Source organism: Canis lupus, chromosome 11 (genome assembly GCF_048164855.1).
Source record: "Canis lupus baileyi chromosome 11, mCanLup2.hap1, whole genome shotgun sequence".
NCBI classification, from domain to species: domain Eukaryota; kingdom Metazoa; phylum Chordata; class Mammalia; order Carnivora; family Canidae; genus Canis; species Canis lupus.
In genome coordinates this window covers 28,726,487-28,747,386 of record NC_132848.1, presented here as the reverse complement: position 1 = coordinate 28,747,386, position 20,900 = coordinate 28,726,487, and the positions used below count along the sequence as shown (strand labels likewise).

Sequence of the window (20,900 nt, the reverse complement as noted above, 5' to 3'; positions counted from 1 at the left end):
TGAATCTGGGGACATATTTGCAGGAAGGGCCAGGACCTGTTCCCCTGAGCTGACAGGTTCTGGCTCTTCAGGGAACCCGTCTCCTTGTACCATCCCAGCACAGGTACAAGGGACAAATGTCCAGTTCCCGCGGTGGAGTCCAGTTCCGTACTGAAGGCAGACGTGGTCAGTAGTGAAACAGGTAAATTCTTCTACCTTCTGCTCAAGTGGCACGAAGAGATGCAGGAAAAGCTACCCATTTCATACTGGGATGTCCGTGAGGGCTAATAAAGCCACCTCCCTTCTTCTGCTAGCCCCTGAGCCCAGAGCAGGGCCAGCCTCAAGCCCATCCTGTCCCCCATCCCAGCTGGGTTGTAGTGGAGAAGCCTGGGTTTCTAAAGTTTAGGAATAAGTCTTTGAGGCATTGTTTTGGTGCAGAGTTCATTTTCTTGTTTTCCTAAGAGCAGAGTCCGTCTCCCTTGCCATGCCAGATAAAAACTACACATTCCCTGAATCCTGGGCATAATTTATTTATTTTTTTTGCATAGGCATAAATTAGAATCTGGAGATAAAAAATTCAGAACCAATAGTGCAGCATTTGTGACAGGAGAGCGCAAAACAAAACCTGGTTGTCTGGGCTGGGGCTGGTGCCCAAGGACCACAGGTAGCCTTGGGCCTCATCTTCCTTCCAGCTCCCTCCCCTAGGAGCCCATCTGGGGATCAGCCTCCACAGTAGCCCCTCTCAGCAGCCGGGTTACAAGGAACTGAAATCAGCCAGTGCCCCCACAGAACGGGGCTAGGAATCAAGCCCAAAGCTTTTCAGTTAAAAAACAGACCTTGAAAAAATATATACATAATACAGCAGGGCCTGCTGGGTCTAAAAGCCGTCTCTTCCCCAGCCTACCACCCCTGAAGGCCGCACCCCCTAGGAAATGAGCCAGAAAGGAAACCATCTGAGAAAGAGCTGAAAGAGTCCAAGGGGGTAGCTGAGGATCAGGGCCCTTAGAGTTAGGCACCTGTTTGGGATGGGGCCCCTAGTACAGACAGACCTCTTCCTACCACGACACCTTAAATGTTACCAAGAGCTTGGGGAGTACCCTACTCCCCACCCTTTTAAGCTTACCCTAGCTGCTTATAGCCTCAAAAGACCAGTCTAGGCTCCCTGCACCCTGGGGGAATATGGCAAGCTTGCTCTGGGGCATAGGCAGGCCCTAGCAGGAATGAGGAGCAAAGTGGACCCAGGTCCCAGCATCGGGAGAGAGAAAGCAACTAGTCCCAGCAGACAGGGAATCCTACAGGCTGGCCCTTGGCCCCTCAGACGCTCACAGGAGCCAGAGCCTCAAGAGTATGGGAAGCCCAATAGCCCACTTTGACCCAGAACAAATACAGTGTATAGAGGCTTTTTGGGGACCTCACAGGTCAAGCTCCCTTAAGTTGATGGCACTAGACTTCTGGAAGAGCCCGGCTGTCCTGTACAAGGAGTTTCCTGCCAGGGGCTCAATCCCAGCCTGTACCGTGAACACTTTCTTCCCAGAGGACCTTATTTCCCTGCCTGTGGATGGGGGCAGCTCACTTGCCCCAGGCCCTCACTCATCCCATCCCCAGCTTTGGCACCTGATTCATTCACAGGCCTACCAACAGCAGCTCCCTGGGTGCCAGCCCCCCATCTTGGTTAAGGGGCAGACAGGTTTCACCCACCTTTGCTGGAACATGTCCACTCATTGCTTCTTTCCCTGTCTCAATCCCCCACAATATGCTACATATATACATCCTCCCAAGAAGGGGAAGTAGACACCCAGTGCCTGGCACAAGGAGGACAGAGAAAAGGGATGCTGGAACTTGCTGTCCACCTCGAGCTGTCCTGCTGCTAGGAAAGCCCTGCATGTTCTTTCTCAGCTCCATTGGGCCAGCGATTCTTGCTCCTGGAAGTCAGTGCACTGGTCAAGCATGTGGGGAAGTGGCAAGGGTGCTGCTCTCCCACTCCCAGAGAAGGGGGCACATGCTGAGAGGGGCTGGCCTCCCAGCTGGCTGGCCACAGCAGAGAAGGCCTAGTAGGTGGGTTCCCCATGCACCCGGAAGCGGTAGATGCAGGTGTATTCAGGGTGGCCCCAGTTAGTCAAGATCCGAAGCTCCACCACCTGGTATGTGGCCATTTTAGTGTCCTGGGTAGAGAAAGAAGGGATTAGGAGTGAGTGTCCAAGTCCTCAGACCTCACTGACAGGAGGGCAGGAAAGAGGACAGCCATGCCCAGGGCCAGATGCACTCCCCCCACCCATAGGCCTCCACAGAGAAGTAGACTTCAAAGCCCCTATCTTCAGACCATGGAGCAGAATTTCCACCCTCTGAGCCAAGGAGCCCCAGGAGCTTCAGAGGTCCTCTAGGGGCCACTGACCCACAGCCACATAAAAATGGCCTTGTAGTTGAGGACCAGCTAGATTCATCCCATACTGACAGATTCACAGGAGTTATCACTGTCAGTGGACAGAATTTCCTTTTACTCTGAAATAGAATTTTTCTTTCTCAAGTGCTCAGTAGGCCTCTGTCCTCTTTGCTCAAAAACTCACATTTTTTAAGTAAGCTTTGGAGCAAAGTTCCCCGGGTTTGATGCCAATAGGCACAGCGTTTTCCTATTCTTCCTGTCTCCCTCTGGCCTTCCACACAGCCTCTTGTCCTCTGCCTTCTCCTAAAGGCTCAGTCTACACACATGCTGTGAGAAGTCGCAAGCACTCCACTGGCTCAGTTATATAGACAGCTGTCAGCTCCAGGGTGATATCTGGGTCCCCTGATGGCTCCACTAGACTGTCCCACAGTTGCCTCAGACTTGGTGGCCAAACCCCCTCCTGCATTAGCCTGCCTCTTGGCACCTGGGAGCCATCCTCACCTTCCCCCTCCCCTCTTTTGTCCAACCTGATCCTTGGCCTCCCACCTCCTCACACTCTCTTTCTGCAACCACTTCCTGACTGGTCTTTTCCATTTCTACACGGTCATAGCAATCTTCCTACAATGCCTTGTCACTTATCTAAAACCTGGCAGTGCCCAGCACTAAGGGCCAAAAGTGTTTGGCCTGATGGCTAGGCCTGCCTCTCTATAGCCTCCCTTCCTACCACTGTCCCTTAACCATCTCACCCAATTCTTCACCCCTGGTATACTGCTTAAGCCCCCTGCTCAGCATACATCTGGGCTGCTTATTAGAACATTGATTCCTTAGGGCTCCTAAAACCTAGGAGCCTATCTCCCGGGGTAGAGACTGGGAATCTCCATTTCTAACAAGGGCCTGGGAGACTGATGCCCACTCAAACTGAGGCAGTCAGCCTCCCTCTGCCCCCTAGCCATGCTGCACTGCCTGAAGCCCAACTGGGCCACCCTCAGACAACTGCTCTAACCGGGATGGGCCCTCCCCTGTGCATATATCTATGTGGTACCTCTCCCATGCCCCTTGAGCATGGGAGTCTGTTCCCTACCTTGAGCTCTGGGAAGGCAGGAGCTATACTTTTTCTTGCCCTGAGCCCCCGGTGCCTGGCCCAGGGTAAGTGTTCAGAAACCGTTGAGTGGATGGGAAAGTGAATGTCACCTCTGTTAGCATAGCAGCGTCCCATACCTGAAAATAGAAGGTCTGAATGGGCTCCCCATCCTGGTCATAGGTGAACTGGCCAAGAAGTGTCCCCTCTTGCTGCAGATCTTCATCAAACCCCTGAGAAGAGAACAAGGGATGGAGAGAAGATCTTGCTCTTAGAACAAGTGCCCTAGTCCCCCAGGGAGGAACACTTCCCCTTCCTGCTCCCACACTGGTTCCCTCCCACACGAGCAGGTCAGGCAGGAGCCTTGGCAGGACTGCAGGGGGGCCCAAGCCCTGTGCCCAGTTTCTTCCAGCACAGCCTAAGATAACTGGGACTGAGAACCATTTCCCACCTTGCCGCACTCTCTTCCTAATGTACTCCCTCCCAAAGACCAATCCCAGCTTTATCCTTGGTAGAGACTCACAAAGATGGAGAAGTCCTTGGGGGCACTGGAGATGGTGCTGTTAGGCGACAAGGACTTGGGGACATGCTCTAAGGTGACAGCAGTGGGGCGGATGCGGGCAGAGAGGCGAACCACGGCAAAGCCCTGGGGCCCCTGGAAGGCCCAGCAGTTGCCTGGATGCACATCTGGCTGGAGAGGAAGGAAGCTGGGTCAGCATAAGGCTGGTGACAAAGCTTACGCTAGGCACAGCTTTTGCTGACCCAGGATGAGAGTTCCCAGCTATGTAGGTGACTCTGCTTGGGGCCCCTGCTGCTGCCCTCTTTGGGTGCCTACCTGGAGGATGACTCGGGGCGACTGGGAGTGATACCACAGAGGGATGCCGAAGAGGCTGAGGAGGGCCGTCTTGGTCTCGTAGGTCTCAGAACACCGAGTGCTGATAACACTAGCCCCTAAGTCAGGAAAGCAAGGCAGTGTGGGCACCTGGAACTGAACCCTAGCGGGGGGTAGGGGGAGAGACCCATACACCAGGGCATCTCACCAGCTCAAGGAACCTAGGTGGGATGACTATTGTCATGTCCTCTCTGAGGCTGGAGGGCAGATGCCCCAGGCCTAGTCTGTATCCCTCAACTGTACCCAACTACAAAATAACTGTAAATGTCAGCTTCTCCCTGGGCAAGAATGGTGTTCAGTTCATCCAGACTTCTCCAAGCTTATTCACTTGCCTTTGTTGTGTTTTGTGCTGATCTCAAGCCCCACTGGCCTAGCACCATGGCCGCCCCGGCAGATGCTAGAGGGCCAGCCAGCATGGGGACTGGGCAAAGGGTAGAGTGCACACACACCTCCTGATTCCAGAGCGTAGTCCACCATCCCGATGCGGTCCTCACTGTAGCGCTTCAGGGCCTGGTTTACAATGCGCTGCACCTGCTAAAACAGGCATCCATGCGGCTGCCATGAGAAACACTCTTCCACCCTTGAGCCCCCTACTACTGAGGGCCAGGGACCCATGAACAGGCCCCTCCTATCCTGTACCACACACTGGTGTTCAGCCATACGGGCCACATACCTAGGTGTACCCCACCCCTACCAGCCCCAAAGCAAACATCAGAGCCTCTCGCATGTCACTTAGGCCTTATAACATACCATGAAGCTGGCAGTGTGGGACTGTGCAGGTCTATGGCTCCCAGGGAGAACACTATGTCAGGGTGGGTATGTTCCAGGGGCCATACAGTCCTCACCTCCTCTGTCACCCCAATCACGCCTTCCTTCTGCAGCGTTAGCCCCAGGCTGGCGGCAGCCTCCCTTGCTGACTTGCCCTGCATCTCGGCCACGTGGGCAAGGATCTTGTTCTCTAGCTCCTGCAGCTGAGCTTGCATCTCTTCTCGTTGAAGGAGCCCAGTGCGGGTTCCCCCACCTCGGAGAAGGAACTGACTGACCCAGGCAGGAAACTGAGACTCCACCTAGGGACCAAAAAAAAAAAGGTCTCTGAGAGGCTCACAGGGACAGTGTTGCTGTGGTGGCCCAGGGCAGGGTAGTGCCTGGCTTGAGTGGAGGAGGTAGGAGGGAGCACGCCAGCAGATCCTGCTAGCCCACATGGAGGAAAGAGTTGTGAACAACCCTCCAGGTTACTGAAAACAAAACAGGAAGAACTCTTGTCAAAGAAAGCCAACATCTGTGCCAAATGCCAAGCAGGGACCTGGGGGACTAACTGGCCACCGGGGCAAGAGGCTCTTTGCCACATAGGCTTTTAGGGCAGATACTCTTAGAGGACAGGGTGTTCAGCAGGGGACTTGGATGGTCCCAACTTACATCATCCCTCACAGCCTGCAGCTGCTGGGGCAGGAGGCCCACTTGGTCTGCCACCGAGCTCTGCTTCAGGCTCAGGGCTGCCAGTTCCTGCCGCAGGCCTGTCAGCTGACCCTCCAGCCGCCCCAGCTCCTTCATAGAGTTCTCTCGGAAGGATTCTTGGGTCATCCTACTCCCAAAGAGAGGAGAAAACAGTAAGCCTTGGATCTCTGGTGAGGGGTAAGGCCATGCTGAGGAACACAAAAGAATCCCCTAATTGGCTCCTGATAGAAGTGTGTGCCCATCATGGACAGGTGAATGCAAGGCCCTACACCTGGGGACTCTGGCTGTAGAACATAGCCTCAGTGTCTACAATTGGTCTGATCCTGAAGAATGAATTCTTATCCTGTTACCTTTCTAAACCCAGATCCATAGTTCACTCTGCCTTGGCCTCTCCCACCCCACCCCCACCCCCACATACCGCTGTCTGGGGCATGGGAAGGCTGTCTGCATGAGCCTGTGCACAAAAGATGGTGTATCTATACATGAACCCACAAATCCCAATTCTCTTGTGGTGGCCCCCTTCCCAACCTCTCTTTTACTTCAAGGACAGGCTCTAGGCAGGTGTTTCTGAGCTAGGTTTTGGCCATCCCCTCTGCTTAGAACACTATCTGAACTCTGCTCTGGGGCTCTGCACCCCAGGCCTGCCTCGCTGTTGGCAGCGGGGAGAGCAGGGGGAGGAGCAGGCCTAGGCCAGATGGCAGTGCCCATTACCTTTGCCACTCAGACTTCAGTTGCTGGAGTCGAGCCTCTGACTCCTGTAAGCCGGAAAAAGGGACAAATACAATAAATGCCAGACTCGGAGCAATTGGTCTCCCAGAGCAGGATCTGTTCCCTTTGGAGTCTGTTTAATCACAGCCCCACCTTGGAAAACCTTAAACACCTCCTAGTCAATGTCCTTAGGGAGAGCCACCCTGCTGCCACACTTACACATTCATTCATTCACTCATTTATTTGGCATGTTATACCCAACACAACAGACCTCTTGAAAGCAACCCTTCATCAAGCATGCTCCAACGCATCCCTGCAAAGCATTCCAGAGCCCTAGGGTTCAGCTCCTGCAGAAGTCAGGAGACTATACCCCCACCCCATCTGGTGTCTAAGCAGGCACTTTGGGAGAGCCAAGCTGTCTCAGCCCAAGAGCAGATGTTGAACTGGATCAGGGCCCCACCAACCTGGGAGGCCTGGACAATTTTCTTAAAGAGGTCTTCCAAGTCTTGTTGATGCTCTGCTCTCAGGGTGACCAGTTCTTCCTGTCAGACATAGGCGAGTGTCTGAGGTTTTTTACTGAATTATAGGCAGAAGAAACTTAACCACCAGTAAGTGGTGGGATTGGAATCTGAACCAGGCCTGACTGTAAACTTCAGGTCCTGGCCTTTATGCTCCAGTGCTTCTTGGAAACACGCAAGACTCCTTTGATATCTACTGCACACCTGTTGTGCCAGGCACTCTACAGTCTCATGCTCTCACAATCGGGTGGGGGAGCGAGGGTAAACACCATAGCCTCCATTTTACATGAGGGAACTAAGGCTTAAAGGAGGTAACTCCCAAGTGACGCACTGCTGTCTTCATGTCAGGGTGTGTAGGGGCTCCTCCCTCCCCCTATACACCCACAGTGTCACCCACACGCCACTTCGCTCACGCTCAGAGACCTGGATCCGAGCAGCTGTGTCCCTGCGGAAGTCCTCCTTCAGGGCAGCCTCACGGCGGCTCACCAACCCCTCCAGAAGTGCCAGGGTGTCCTCCTGGCTCAGGCCTACGTGGCCTCCTCCACCAGTGGCCCCTTGCCGCAGTTCCAGACGTTCCAGCCGCATAGCCTCCTTCTGCCAGTTGGAGGAAAATTCAGCAGCGAGAGCTTCCAGGCGCCGCTCCAGGGAGTGTATCCGGGACAAGATGCGCTGCTCAGTCTGGCGGGGTAGGGAGGGAAAAGCCATGAAGGTGAGTGATCTAGGACGACAATGCTTCCTGAACAGAAAGGGAAGAGAATCCCAGAAACACCCAAATGTGACACACGCTGGCTCTGAGGACAGTCTGTGCCCTGCAGGTAGGTGAGTACACCAGAAGGTAGGGTGCCGTAAGTCTGCTGACACGACAATGCAGTACAGGACGCTAGACACATGTGGTCTGGGAGGGTTTGATCCCCAAGGAGGAGTGTGTGTGGGCCAGGTGTGTGCACACACATCCCTCCCCAGAGACACTCCAAATGGAGGGACAGGTCCAAGCAGAGAATCAGAAGGAGCTGCAGGGGGCTGCGTGGCCTGCTGAGCTAACCCCAGCCCTCTCCCCTCCTACATGTGTGCACATGCTGGAAAGCAGGGGGTCAGGGGGTTCAGCTGCTGACCTCAGCAGCTCCCACTTTGTCCAAAAGAACTATGGTTAATAGACAGAAATGTTTGAAAAGGCTTGCTTTCTTCTCTTTAATTGGAGGGCCCACCGAGTAAAGAGAATATAAGTCATTTGGACTTGAGGGTTGCTCCTAACAGCATGCCATGAAGTTTGAGAAACTTGCTAGCTTAAGAACAAAAATCTTTGCCAAGAGAAAAACTAATCTGTCAACTGTCCATTAGAGACAGGGACTTCCTGGGTGCAGAAGCTGCTTCTGATTTTTTAAATCTTTTTAAGTAGACTGTGTATTTGCAGGACTCAAAAAGCAAAGTGTTAAGAAGTCACTCTGGATGGCTTAGCTGATTAAATGTCTGCCTTTGGTTCAGGTCATGATCCTGGGGTCCTGAGATTGAGGCCTGTGTTGTGCTCCCTGCTCAGCAGGGAGCCTGCTTCTCCCTATGCCTCTGCTGCTCCCCCTGCTTGTGCTTTATCTCTTTCTCTCAAATAAATAAAATCTTAAAAGAAAAAAAAAAAAAAAAAAGACACCCGAGTGGCTCAGTGGTTGAACATCTGCCTTTGGCTTAGGGCATGATCCCGAGGTCCCAGAATCTAATCCCACATAAAGGCTCCCTGCGGGGAGCCTGCTTCTCCCTCTCCCTAGGTCTTTGTGTCATACATACATACATAAATAAAATCTTCTAAAAATCTTTTAAAAAGTCACTCTCCTAATTTGTGTCCCTATCTACCTGGTGCCCTCAACCACCAAACCAAACAACGATTTTCATTGGTGTCTTTATGTCAGTGTAAGCGAGTACAAAGATATACTCTCCCTTTTCTCAGAAAAGGTGGTCCCGGGATCCCTGGGTGGCGCAGCGGTTTGGCGCCTGCCTTTGGCCCAGGGCGCGATCCTGGAGACCTGGGATCGAATCCCACATCAGGCTCCCGGTGCATGGAGCCTGCTTCTCACTCTGCCTGTGTCTCTGCCTCTCTCTCTCTCTCTCTCTCTGTGACTATCATAAATTAAAAAAAAATTAAAAAAAAAAAAGAAAAGGTGGTCCCGAAATTGTATTTAACATTTTTACTAATGATTAAAAAAGGGAGGGATCCCTGGGTGGCGCAGTGGTTTGGCGCCTGCCTTTGGCCCAGGGCGCGATCCTGGAGACCCGGGATCGAATCCCACATTAGGCTCCCGGTGCATGGAGCCTGCTTCTCCCTCTGCCTATGTCTCTGCCTCTCTCTCTCTCTCTCTCTCTGTGACTATCATAAATAAATAAAAATTAAAAAAAAATTAAAAATAAATAAAAATAAAAAATAAATAAAATAAAAAAGGGAAAGTTATAATGCCAAAACAGGTCATTTTAATGAAATGGTAACACATGAGGGTCAGGAAAGTAATATCCACCAAAATAAATGATGAAAAATGTGTTATTCAACTAACTATTCAGCAAGATACAAGCAAAATTCAAATATATTTAGGGAGTAAAGAATTAAATTTTCATTTTTCCCCGCACACATTCAAATTGTCTGTGTACCTGTTACCCCCACTGGACTGCAGGCTCCCTGAGGACACAGCCTGGGCTGCAAAAGTGGCCCTTGTTCTATCTTCCTCCCTGTGGCTTTGCAGGTACTCCCATCAAGAGCTGGAGTCTATGTCCCCCTCTTGGAATCTAGACTGGCTCTGAGATTAACTTTGGCTTAGAATGTGGTGGAAAGGACAGTTCTGAATCTAGGCCTTATTTTGCTCTCATGGAACCATGGTCAGCTGCCATGAGAACAAGACCAGGCTATCCTGCTGGACGAGAAAAACACGTGTGGCACACAGCCTGCTGGGTCAGGCCTAACCCAACCCACCCCCACTGACCCATCAACCAACTGCAGACATGCAGGGGAGCCCAGCCTAGCCACCCAGATGATCCAGACCCGTGAGCTAATCAAATGCTTGTAGTTTTAAGGTGCTGATTTTAGGGGTGATTTACTTGTAACTGGCAACTGACCAAACAGCACATTATTCATAGAAGATGCTTAGTAAATGTTTATGAAACTACTGAAAAGGAACAAAGTAGACAAAATGATTTGTCTCATCCCTCTTCTGTTTTCTGTGCTTAAGATGGCAACTAACTTTGGGTCAGTTTGAAGTCCTATTTAAGCACAAGCAAACTACTCTCCTGTACCTCCACCACAAACAGTAGAGAAAGGGGTATCCTGGGAGACAAGACAGTTTACCAGCAAGGACCGTGCCTCTTCTCAGCCCCATATATAAGGTGTAAGGGCAGGGAAATGAATTATAAATGGGCAGAGTGAAGACCCACAGCTGTAAGATACTCACCTGGAAATGGGATGCATCTCTGGACTCCCACACATCATGCTGCCTGCTGCTGCCCTTTGCTGCCCACCAGGAAACCAGAGCCGGGTGGAATGTCTGCAGCCCATAGGGGTAGAAATACCAAGCACCTGTACAGAGGACAGGGGGTCATCCAGGCCACGGGCCAGGCAGGAAGGCACAGCTGCTGAAGATGGCCTAATGAACACAAGTTATTAGCAGCTTGTCTCATTTCTGTGAGCTGTGCTGCTGGAAGGCAGTACGGGGGATGGAAGTTCCCATGATTCTCTGAGGCAGCAACATCCACCTGACAGTCCCAGAGTATATGCATTCGCACATCCCTCAGGAATCCTCATTTTTCTGTAGACAGCAAAACTTGGAGAATGTGGCTATAATAAGCTAGGGATGATCCTGAGGTAGAACCAGAGGCCCTGATGGTGGTTCTCAGCCCCAAATGTCCATTAGAATCACCCAGGAAACTTTTAAAATACCCAATATCTGGCCCCACTGAATTCACTGGACTGACGAATCCCTCTCTAGGTGAGGGGTTTCTTTTGTTTGTTTGTTTTTGTTTTTTTGTTTGTTTTTTTTTTAAAGATTTTGTGAGAGAGCAAGTAGGGGGAGGGGGAGAGAGGAAGAAGCAAACTCCATGCTGAAGCACAGAGCCCTATGTGAGGCTTGATCCCATAAGCCCGAATCATGACCTAAGCCAAAACCAAGAGTTGGATGCCCAACCAACTGAGCCACCCCAGTGCTCCTGTAGGTGAGTCTTAAAAGCTCCCCAGGACGGGCACTGGGTGGCTCAGTTGGTTAAGTGCCTGCCTATTGGTGTCAGGGCCATGAGTTCAAGCCCAACTAAAGTGGACCCTATGGGAAAAAAAATAAAACACCTCCCCAGGTAACTCTAATGGGCTGCAATGCTTGAGAATCAAACAAGACAATAAGAGGATGCTTTTGAAAAAAAAAAAAAAGTGCTTTTGATCCAAGACCCAGCACAAGGCTACAGCCACAGTGACACTTGCATCTTGCTTTAGGGGTCATCTGTCTGCTCGTGATGTATTCACTCCTGAGCTATGCACATGCGTGTGTGAGAAGGAATGAGGGCCCCTAAAAAGCCATATTAGCCAGTGGGTCTCCATCCCGGTAAGACCACACTCGTCACACGATCATTGACTGTGAGCAAGTGCAACAGGAAGCACCCCCTCTCATTGGGCTTTTAGTCAGTCCCTCTGGACATGCCTCACTAAATGCACTCCCTGAGCAGGCCATTCCACCAGCCTTTCAGACCCTCCACACACTCAGCATGTTGCTGCCAGGACATCAGCTCCATCAAACCCACAGTGAAATGCAAATTAACAGAGGTAACTCATGAACAAAACACTATACAATCCTAGAGCATCATTATTATTTTTAGAGTGATGCCCAGTTTCCACTGGAAATGAACAAGCTGTTCTTGTAACAGGAAACAAAAAGGAAATGAAATCAACACTTGGAAAATGTTTCTACCTTGCTATTTAATAAATACAAGTTGAGTAGATGCTAAACCTATAAAACCAACTCAAAAAATAAAAGAAACTATGGTCTCTATAAATTGTAGATTGATAAAATCATTAAAACCCTGGGGGCAATAGAGGCAACTCCTACAGAACTGTGAGACTCCTGTGAAACAGACATGTCGAATTACAAGCTGAACACAAAATATATAAACAATACAACTACGTAAGACACATGAAAGTCCTAGGATAGAGTTTGGAACAATGTCAAGCAACTTGTAAATGAGCTATGTTAGTTATAAAAAGGCATTCTTCTCTTTACTACTTTGTTTTGGTCCTGAAGATAAAGATTGAATTTGACATTGTAACAAGAATTCACTCACCTAGACTACATCCTGATTTGGAATGGAGGGGAAAAGACTACTAATAACAGTGTCAAGATCTCTGCTTTTTACCCCAATAAAAGGGGTAAAAACATGTACTAGGGCATGTTCTGACCCAGGTGGCTCCAAGAATGCTCTAGACAGGCCAGGCAATCCAGTGCAGCCACTCAAACAGGACAAGATCCGTGGTGGATTGGGGCATACCCCTTTCACCCCGGGACACCCTCAGAATGCAGCATGGGTCAGTGAGGACCCAGGAGAGCCGAAGGCCTGGGAGCTGCCCCAGCTCAGTCTGATCCCACTCATCCTGCCTCGTTCCCTTTCTTGTAGGCGATCACTGTCGCTCTGGTTTTCCCATCTCTGCTCAGCGCCAGCCCCCACCCACCCCGCCCTACCCCTCGGGCTCAGCCAGCACCATTTCGGCCTGGCATGCTCATCCTACCCCTCCCCTGCAATGCTGGGGAAGCTCACCATAGGTCAGGCCAGTCATGAGCAGCAACAGCAACAGGAACCACAGGAATGTCTTCACAGATGAGAAGCGCCTAGACCACAGGAGGGGATGGCAGGGAAAGCGGGGGTGGGGGAGGATGAGGGTGGTGGTCAAGAGGGCATTTGGGCCTCTGCAGCCCCATAGGGAGTCTGCAGAGGCTTTTCCTGAGTGCTTAACTGGAGTTGGAGGGGGATGCCTTGGAGTGTCTCATCTTGCCAGGGCCGGATTGGACACTTTGGAGATTTCCCTTCAGGTCTTGGAATAATGGGGAGAATTATGACTGTGAATTTTATTGATGTTATTAAAACAAAAGAGTGGGGTCTTTGAAAAACCTGAAATTTTCATATATAGAGGTCCTCCAAGCAAGCAATTCTAGAAAAAAAAAAAATACAACTCCTTAAACACTATTTGAGAAAAATGAGGAACCTTCTTTTGGTGGCACAGATCCTCTTCTCAGCACAGCTGGCCAACCATCCAGCCAGGATTAACGGCCAAAGGACCCTGACTTCCTGGCTTAGTTTTCTTTCCTGGCTCTGCTGGGTCAGGGACTTGGGAAATAAACCCACAGCATCCTCATGCAGCACCTATTCCTGACTTCTGAACGCACAGCAGAGACTCTGGGTTCTAGACTGGCACGAGGCCACGAAAGAAGCTGAACCTCCATGGAAACACCACTTCTTGGCCAGAGCCTAAAACCTGACTGGCAGGAGGCAGGCCAAACTCAGAAGTGGTGGGATGGGGCTGGCATTTAGCAGGAAGTACCCAAGAACAGGAACCGTAATTCCAGAATACTTCCTGAAGAGCTCCTGGTTTGGAAAACACCTGACTCAGTCCCATCATCTGTCAGGCAAAGAGGGGCTCCGGGAAGCCTAATGCATGCTCAAGTAGACTGGGACAAAGACCTTCGGGGAAAGGACATATATGGGTTTAGAAGCTTTTTTGGTCCCTTCTGTCCCAGGGCTTCTGGATTCATTGTCAAAGTGGGGGTTTTGCTTACCTGGTTAAAACGAAGACATCGAGAAGAGAGGCAGCTGTCGTCAGGCGATACCAAGTGGTGCCAACCCACCAGTAGAGGAGTCCAAAGAGCCGGCCTAGGAGAGGGACCAGCAAGGCCTGAGTGTCACCCTGAGCCAGTGGCCTGCAGGTCCATGGTTTCAGAGCACTGGTCTCTCCACCTGCAGCCCTCTATGCCCCTCCCCCCACACTGATGTGCCAGGGCTCCTCTGTCCTGTCTGAGGCTACCCCACTCCTCCAATTCCACCTGCCTGGTCTGCCAACACCCTCCGTCCTGCTCCACGGCTGCTCCTGCCCTTCCACTAGAGAACGCTAGACTGTTACTATGGCTTCTGATTTCCAGTGATTATTCCAGAATGAGCTTTCCCTGACAGTCCTATGGTCTCTTGGTGGAATGCCCAACCACAGGGAGAAGGGGGGAGGAGGGACTGCCATAGAGAATGGAAATAATCATGCACAGAATAGCCAGCACCCACCTGGAGAAGTGACAACCATCCAGAAACAAGAGGCTGCCCAAGAGACGGCGTTCCTTAACCGTGAACCCGAACTACGATGATCAGTCTCCGAGTACCCTGCAGGGATGGACAGGCCACAGCTCAGTCTGTCCTTTTTTTTTTTTTTAGATTTTTAAAATTTATTTATTCATGACAGAGAGAGAAAGAGAGAGAGGCAGAGACGCAGAGGGAGAAGCAGGCTCCATGCAGGAGCCCAATGTGGGACTCGATCCTGGGTCTCCAGGATCAGGCCCTGGGCTGAAGGCAGCGTTAAACCGCTGAGCCACCCGGGCTGCCCTGTCTTCACTCTTAAGAGCCCAAGGATAGGGAGACTATCCTATTTGTCTTCTCCTAGAGACTGTGAGCTAAGACCACACATCATTCTCCTTCGCATCCCCCGAGTGTTGCACAGGCCTGGCACCTAGCAGGTCAGTAAATGTCTGTCAGAGGAACAGAGTGATAGGTTTCTGACACATAATTTCCCCTGAGCTTCTTGTCTATGTCCCTCTCCTCATCTGTAATCCTCCAAACCATCGTTCAGAACTGGACTAAAGGGGTCAAGCCCCATGTTAAGTACTTGCTGGAAGTGGAGATAACAGTAGGCTGCTCTGACCCTGGGGACAGGGCAATCACAGTGTGTCAAGGGCCACCCTGGGCCTGAGTTTCAGGGTGCCACGGTGCCATGGAGGGGAGGCCCAGCTGGTCTGTGGAGAGGCCGCCCAGATACTGTGTGCTCTCTCGGGCTGTCAGGAGTCCCCCTCCCCAGGGTCCCCAGGGCCTGCTGGAGTGTTGGTTCCCAGGCGTCACCTACCTGCAAAGTCATCCTCAGAGGAGTAGCCCGAGGAAGAGCCCAGGAAGTCCTCAGAGCTCTTGTCCTCAGCAAGCCCGTTGAGTTTGCTACTCTCCGTGCCACCTGTACCCCTCCTCCTTCTCACCCGCAAATCCTCACCTGGGGAGGGAAGAACGCAGGGTTCTCCTGGGGCAGAGGGATGCTCCCAGGGGGCTATTCTGGAGGGCCTCGTGGGTCACCCTGAGGAGCATCTGTGATGGACAGTCGGAAGTGCCCTGAGCTGCTCCCGAGCTCCCTGGGTCTCCAGGCTCAGAGCAGCTCCATGGCTGCCTTGCTGTCTGAAGCAGCCCGAGCAGGTCAGGTACCAGGCTCCTCTTTCCAAGGGTTTCTGAAGACAGGGAGCCCCTCCTCCGGCCCCGCAGCAGTTAGGACACCACTCAGGGGAAGATTTTCCACCTTGAGTTTCCACTAGAAGCAAAGGAAGCAAAAGCCCTAGGAGGAAGGTTTCCGATACTCACTCCAGTAGGGGTCACCATGCAGGTGATCGTCTAGGATGGAACTCCTGGCAAGGGAGGCGGCCCTGGGACTGCCAAAGTAGGACTCCCTGACCACTGATTCACTGTAGTAGGAGGTGTGTGCGTCGGAGGAGGGGCCCAGCTGTGGCGCTGGGGAGAGGCGCTTCATGTTGCTGGATTTCCTCTTCAAGGTCCTGTGGGAGTTCAGCCAGGAGGGGAGAGGCAGGGAACAGGCAGGTGAGCCCAGCCAGGAACAGGAGAGCAAGTCGCTGGGCCTGCTTCTGGTGAGTGGGTCACCCTTGTTGCTAGGCAACTAGCAGCTCCCAGCTCCTGACTGTGCTAACCACAGGTGCTTTCTCTGCTCACCATTTCCTCTAAATCTCACCAGCAGTTAAGGGATGAAGTCAGGATTCAAATCCAGGTCTCTAACTTCAAAGCCAAAGTTTCTTCTCATGTTTCTTGATGCATTAGCAACTTCTACCACCCGCTGAAAACCCAGACCAACCCAACCTGGCCTCCGAGGGCTAGCGACAGCCTCATGAGCTGTTATCTGGGCCTCATATCTGCAAGCCGGGCAGGATGAGGCGGACGCCGGCTTTAGCTCATTTACCATGCCCCTCAGACTGGGTCCTCTCCCCGGTTGCTTCGCTGGCCCTGCTGAAGCATGGGTCTGGGGAGGATGGTCAGAAGGGCACAGCCATCCATAGCAGAACGGGTTCCTGTGAACCCCACTTGCAATTTGGGGGTTTCTGGCCTGGTTTATTCTTGAAGCTGCCCCTCCCCACTTCCTGTTCTCTGAATGTGAGGGCAATAGCCTGGCTTACAATAAGGGGAGAAAAATCAGCAGTGCTGGATCCTGGCATCCTCAAGGGTGTGAGTGTTCCCCCTCAACCAGACATGGGCATCTGATCTCTACTTAATGAGGTGGTAACAGGGAGATGCTGTGCAGGTCAGCGTGATCCACGGTGGTGGGGGGACGGCAATGCCCTACCTGAGAGGACTGTCTTTAAACAGGGTGCTCTGGCTCCCCATCACTGAGCTTCCTCCACTGCTGCTGCCGCCATCATCATCACCCTGGGAGTAGCGCGTGAGGCGCTGGCTTCGGCGAGACATGACAAGGTAGGATGGGGACCTTCCCCCTGAAGAGAGTCTTAGGAGAGAAAGGAGGACATGTGAGGCCTGAGTTTGTTCTCAGCTCCCCACTGGGGACCTGCTTCCCAGGGAACAGTTGGTCCCTGTGCATTCAACCCAAACAGCCTGAGAGGAGGGGACATGGAGTATTTATTAAGCATCCCCTGGCACCCACCCTCCCGCTCTGCCTCGGGCTCAGTTAGTACCTGGGTGGCCTCTCATGGTGCTTCCCACAAGCTTTTCTAATTTTTAGTTTACCTGACTGCTGAACTGCATGAAACGCAGAACCCGACCTTCTGCAAACTTTGGCACATAGCAGAGCACATAGAACATGATAGCCATGCAATAGATGCTAACCAAATGCCTTTGATCGCTGCTGCCGTGCACAGACCCTCCGGTCCAGCCATCCTACCATGCTGCCCTCCCCCTAGAACTGTGTGCACTCTTTCCAGTCATTTATCTTAAAGGAGACACACTTTCTTTTCCTTGTATTTGTACTCATTGATTCAGGGCACGAACCCAACTCGGACTGGAAAAAACCTTCTCTTGGTAAGCTCCCCCTATACATCCTGAAGGTGTGTAGGCTGTGTCCCCCGAGTGGTTACTGTACTGCAACATCAGTGCATCCTGACAGGATGGTGACAGGGAGGACAAAATAGTGTGTGAAATGCCTCCTAGGTACCTGGCTCCTTATACCCATTTCTGATCTTTGTGAACACAAGAGGTCCATTACTGTCATTGTGCAAGGGAGGAACCTGGGACACGGAGATGATCGGTGACCATGCCCATAGTCACCCAGCCTATGAATGACAGAGGCAGGGTTTGAGCTCAGATGGGACAGGTGGCACAGCCTGGGTCTTTCCCCTTTACCATAAAGTTTTCAAGTTGCTTAAGGAATGTGTTGTATGTCCCCAAGGAGAGTCTTTAATAGCCTCAAATATGCTCAGAACAGGCTGTAGACAGAGTTGTCACATGACAGATACTTGTTAACAAATTAACAAAACTGGGAGGTGGAGCAGCAGTGTGGGGTTACAGTCAATCTCTGCAGGAGGGAACAAGTCACCACGTGGGGTGAGAAATCAAGGCTCTGGAATTGGTATCTAGGACTCAAAGGAGGTCAAGGTGAGGAGACCAGGCCAAAGGCAGCGTTCATTCTACAACCAGAGGAGGATTAATAAGCCTTTCAGATATAGAAACGAAAGAAAGAGAAAGAAAGAAAGAAAGAAAGAAAGAAAGAAAGAAAGAAAGAAAGAAAGAAAGAGAGAGAGAGAGAAAGGAAAGAAAGAAAAGAAAGAAAGAAACCCAAATTCAGAATCTCAGATTACCAATGTAAGGAGTCTCAACGTGGTGCCTTTGCTGCCCAGGTCACAAAGTCTTTGTTATACTCAGGCCTGCTCAAGAGTCCCCAGTATTTGTGACTTATCACGTCTAATATTCCTGGTGGATATTTAAATTGTTAGTTCCCTGGGTAGTGCAGAGGGCAAGGACTCGAATATTTCACAACTCAAGACTGTGGAAACCAGAAGGTCTGGTTAGTCCAGCTGGAGAATTCTAGAAGGTCCTCTTATGAAAAACAAGCAGCCTCATGTCCTGGTCTTATTGGTGTTTTCCCAGCTAAGATGCCCACCTGGCATCCCCCTGTGGTTTTTAGCGGGTGTTGGTAAAGGGACCAACTGGTCGTCATCAAAGCAGGAAGTTAGCCTGGGTCCTTTTCTATATCCCACTCCTTATAAGGCAATTCCACCCTCATGACTGCCCTCCCCACCTGAAAGCTCCAGATGCCCATATAGGCTCCTCCTCTTCGCCCCTGCCTGCAGAAGTGGATGAAGCAAGCCTTCACCCTGGGGCAGAAACAAAGCAATGTTTCTGCCAACTCAAGCTGCTGTTGGCAAGAATATAAATATTCAGAGGGAGGTGTATGGGGTGGGGGTCTGGGGGGTGGGGCGTGGTAGGAAACTGTCAGCAGTCGGCACCCTTCTCCACCCTCCCAGTCTCTCCTGTAGTCCCCGCATCATGAAACAGTTTGCAACCGAGTCTGGGTTTCAGAAGATGAGAACGGTCAAAGTCTGAATCCTCCAAAACAAAACAAGAGCCTCTGGGAGCTCAGATCTTTTGCATATCAGAAGACTCCACCCTCACCAACACACTCACACTCAGTTCAGAAACCCTTTAAGTATCCCTCCTCACTTCTGAGGTGAACCACTTCCGTTTCTCAACTCCACCTTTCCCCACACCCTCTCCACAAACTTCTACGGCAGTACCCAGCCAGTCTTCAGACTTAACCCAGATCTTGGGCGTCTTCCACGGGGCGTTTTCACACTACTTTCCCTCATGGGGCCTGTAAAACGCTGCAGGTGCTAACTCCCTTCTCCATCTTCCCTAACGGGCTGAACCTGCAGAGATGGGACTTTTGATTTTTTTTTTTTTTTAAGCAACCACGCGCCTTCCCTGCGATTCTGCTCTAAGTCACACTCCCGCCTCCTATTTGTTTGGTTTCTTTTTTTAAGAACGGAACAAAATGGGCCTTCCTCCTATTCCCAGAGTCTGACAGGCAGAGGCAGAGAACTGCCTGTCCCTGGAAACCGCCTGCCTGGCACGAAAACACAGGCACTGCCCTGGGCCGGTCGGAGGGAGCCCGCTTCTGCTCCCCTCCTCTCGGGAGGCTGTGCCCGGGGAAGTCCCGCCTGGAGACATCCGCCCTGCGGGCCGGCCAGGGGGCGGGCTGCGGGGATGAGTCAGGGCGGCCGGCCCGGCCCGCGCTGGCCCTTCCCCACCGGCCCAGGGGCGTGCGCCGGGTGGGGCTGGAGCGCGGCCCAGCTTGGCCCGGGGAGGAAGGACCAGGCCTGGGCAGCTGGGCCCTGGCCGGAGCGGCCCGACGATGACCCCGGGGTCGGGCTGGGCCCGGGCGCCGCGGAGAGGCGGGCGCGGCCGGCCCACCACCCTTTGCCCCGCTCGCCCGCCCGCCAGAGGCCCACGGCCGGCGGTTACCTGCTGCCGAGGCTGCTCCGTGCGGGGCCGTGGGCGTCCGAGGCCCGCTGCGCCGCCCGGGCGCGCCCCCTTCCCGCGTCGGAATCCCGCGAGCCGCGCTCGGCGAGGGGCCCGGGGCGCGCGGGGAGCGGCGGAGCGGGGCGAGGCCAGCGGGCGGGACGGCGCAGCAGACAATGCGACCCGCGCACAACCGCGCTGCGCGAGTGGGGCCGGCCGGCGCGCGCGTGGCCGAGTGTGTATGTGTGCGCCTGCCAATCAACGCTGACAGGCCGCAGCCCATTGGCCGGGCCCCGCCCGCGTCACCGCCCCCCGCCCCCGCCCATTGGGCGGTTTGAACACAAAGGCCCGGTTCGCTCCGCCCGCCGCGTGGGCCCGGGGGGCCCGGTGTGCCTCCCTGGAGTCCGCGCGTGGGAGGCGCGGGGGCGGCGGCGGCGGCGGCGGCGGCGGCGGGAGGGGTCTGGGCCGGGCCGGCTGCGCACTTGACTCGGCCTGGTGGCTCGGGACACCCGATCCGGCTCCGAGCGCTGCCTGCTGCGCCTCGCCCCGCCCGTGGCCCTGCGGCCGCGGCGCCCCAGCGCCCCGCGAGCCGACTGCGAGCCGCGGGCCCGAGGCCTGAAACGCCGCGGGCGGCTGGGGCGCCACAGCCCGTCTGACGATGGCCCAGGGAAGTGGGGCGCGAGGGGAGTCGAAGCCCCCTGGCCTCAGGCCCAGCTGGAGGGGCAGGGAGTAGTCCGCCCTCGGACTCCCCGGCGGCGATGGGGAAGGCTCGTGACCGCCTGCTGGCGCCGGCGTCTTTGTCCGGTTAGCCCGGCGTTCCTACGCCCATTTCAGAGAGAAGGAAACAGGTTCATAGAGGTGTTAAGTGATCTGCTTAAAGTCGCAGCTTAGAAAGAGGCAAAATTGAGATTAGGAGATTCTCTTCACAGCCGAGTCTGATTTTTCCGCTTTAGGGTTGATTTTGGGGATTCCAGACGCGGCAGGAGGGCCTGTCACTTCCCCGTCTGCCCCCAGGGCCTCCAAGTTTCACTGCAAACGTTTTTCGCCACTTTAAGGAGAGAGTTTGGTACGTTTGGTACTGAGAAGGCAGGGCTGGTTACCTCTTCCTCACTCAGATCTGTGCGATGGACAGATAGTGAGTCAAATGGTGCCTGACACCAGCAGCCCTGCCGCAGGCCA

General features: G+C 53.1%; 2 protein-coding genes and 1 long non-coding RNA gene across 7 annotated transcripts in view; 2 read left to right on the top strand and 1 right to left on the bottom strand.

Annotated features, from left to right (window-relative positions):
* Window positions 1-2,144, top strand: part of GTPBP1 (GTP binding protein 1) — a 30,202-nt gene extending 28,058 nt beyond the window's left edge. Inside the window, exon 12 of the mRNA XM_072843931.1 lies at window positions 99-2,144. Coding sequence (XP_072700032.1) covers window positions 99-173 — 75 coding nt within the window. The 3' untranslated portion in view covers window positions 174-2,144. The remainder of the gene's footprint in view (window positions 1-98) is intronic.
* Window positions 494-19,869, bottom strand: SUN2 (Sad1 and UNC84 domain containing 2). Of its 2 annotated transcripts, none has more exons than XM_072843929.1 (18): window positions 19,725-19,869; window positions 16,597-16,755; window positions 15,609-15,799; window positions 15,112-15,249; window positions 14,283-14,378; window positions 13,790-13,883; window positions 12,774-12,844; window positions 10,433-10,557; window positions 7,434-7,688; window positions 6,957-7,034; window positions 6,496-6,539; window positions 5,746-5,911; window positions 5,175-5,396; window positions 4,779-4,860; window positions 4,273-4,388; window positions 3,961-4,128; window positions 3,578-3,670; window positions 494-2,141 (listed from the first exon to the last, which is right to left on the bottom strand). In XM_072843929.1, exons 2-18 carry the CDS (start codon window positions 16,716-16,718, stop codon window positions 2,028-2,030), a joined length of 2,175 nt encoding a protein of 724 aa, XP_072700030.1. In that variant the 5' UTR covers window positions 16,719-16,755; window positions 19,725-19,869; the 3' UTR covers window positions 494-2,027. The 2 variants fall into 2 exon arrangements, with proteins under 2 accessions (XP_072700030.1, XP_072700029.1); XM_072843928.1 differs by having other exon boundaries at window positions 4,779-4,863; window positions 19,725-19,868.
* On the top strand, window positions 10,065-17,216 carry LOC140642839 (uncharacterized). Of its 4 annotated transcripts, none has more exons than XR_012039241.1 (3): window positions 10,065-10,966; window positions 16,620-16,724; window positions 16,990-17,216. It is a non-coding gene; the product is annotated as an uncharacterized lncRNA (long non-coding RNA). The 4 variants fall into 4 exon arrangements; XR_012039242.1 differs by lacking the exon at window positions 10,065-10,966 and adding an exon at window positions 10,980-14,728; XR_012039243.1 differs by lacking the exon at window positions 10,065-10,966 and adding an exon at window positions 14,736-15,889.
* Window positions 19,870-20,900: the final 1,031 nt, after the last annotated feature.

Bases quoted from the DNA above. Each gene is read 5' to 3' on its own strand.
- SUN2 (XM_072843928.1), bottom strand. From the start codon at position 16,718: ATGTCTCGCCGAAGCCAGCGCCTCACGCGCTACTCCCAGGGTGATGAT. The intron at 14,379-15,111 runs GTAGGTGACGCC...CCATCCCTGCAG, and splicing joins CTCTGAGGATGACTTTGCAG to GGTACTCGGAGACTGATCAT. The intron at 2,142-3,577 runs GTATGGGACGCT...TTCTCTACCCAG, and splicing joins TTCAGACCTTCTATTTTCAG to GACACTAAAATGGCCACATA.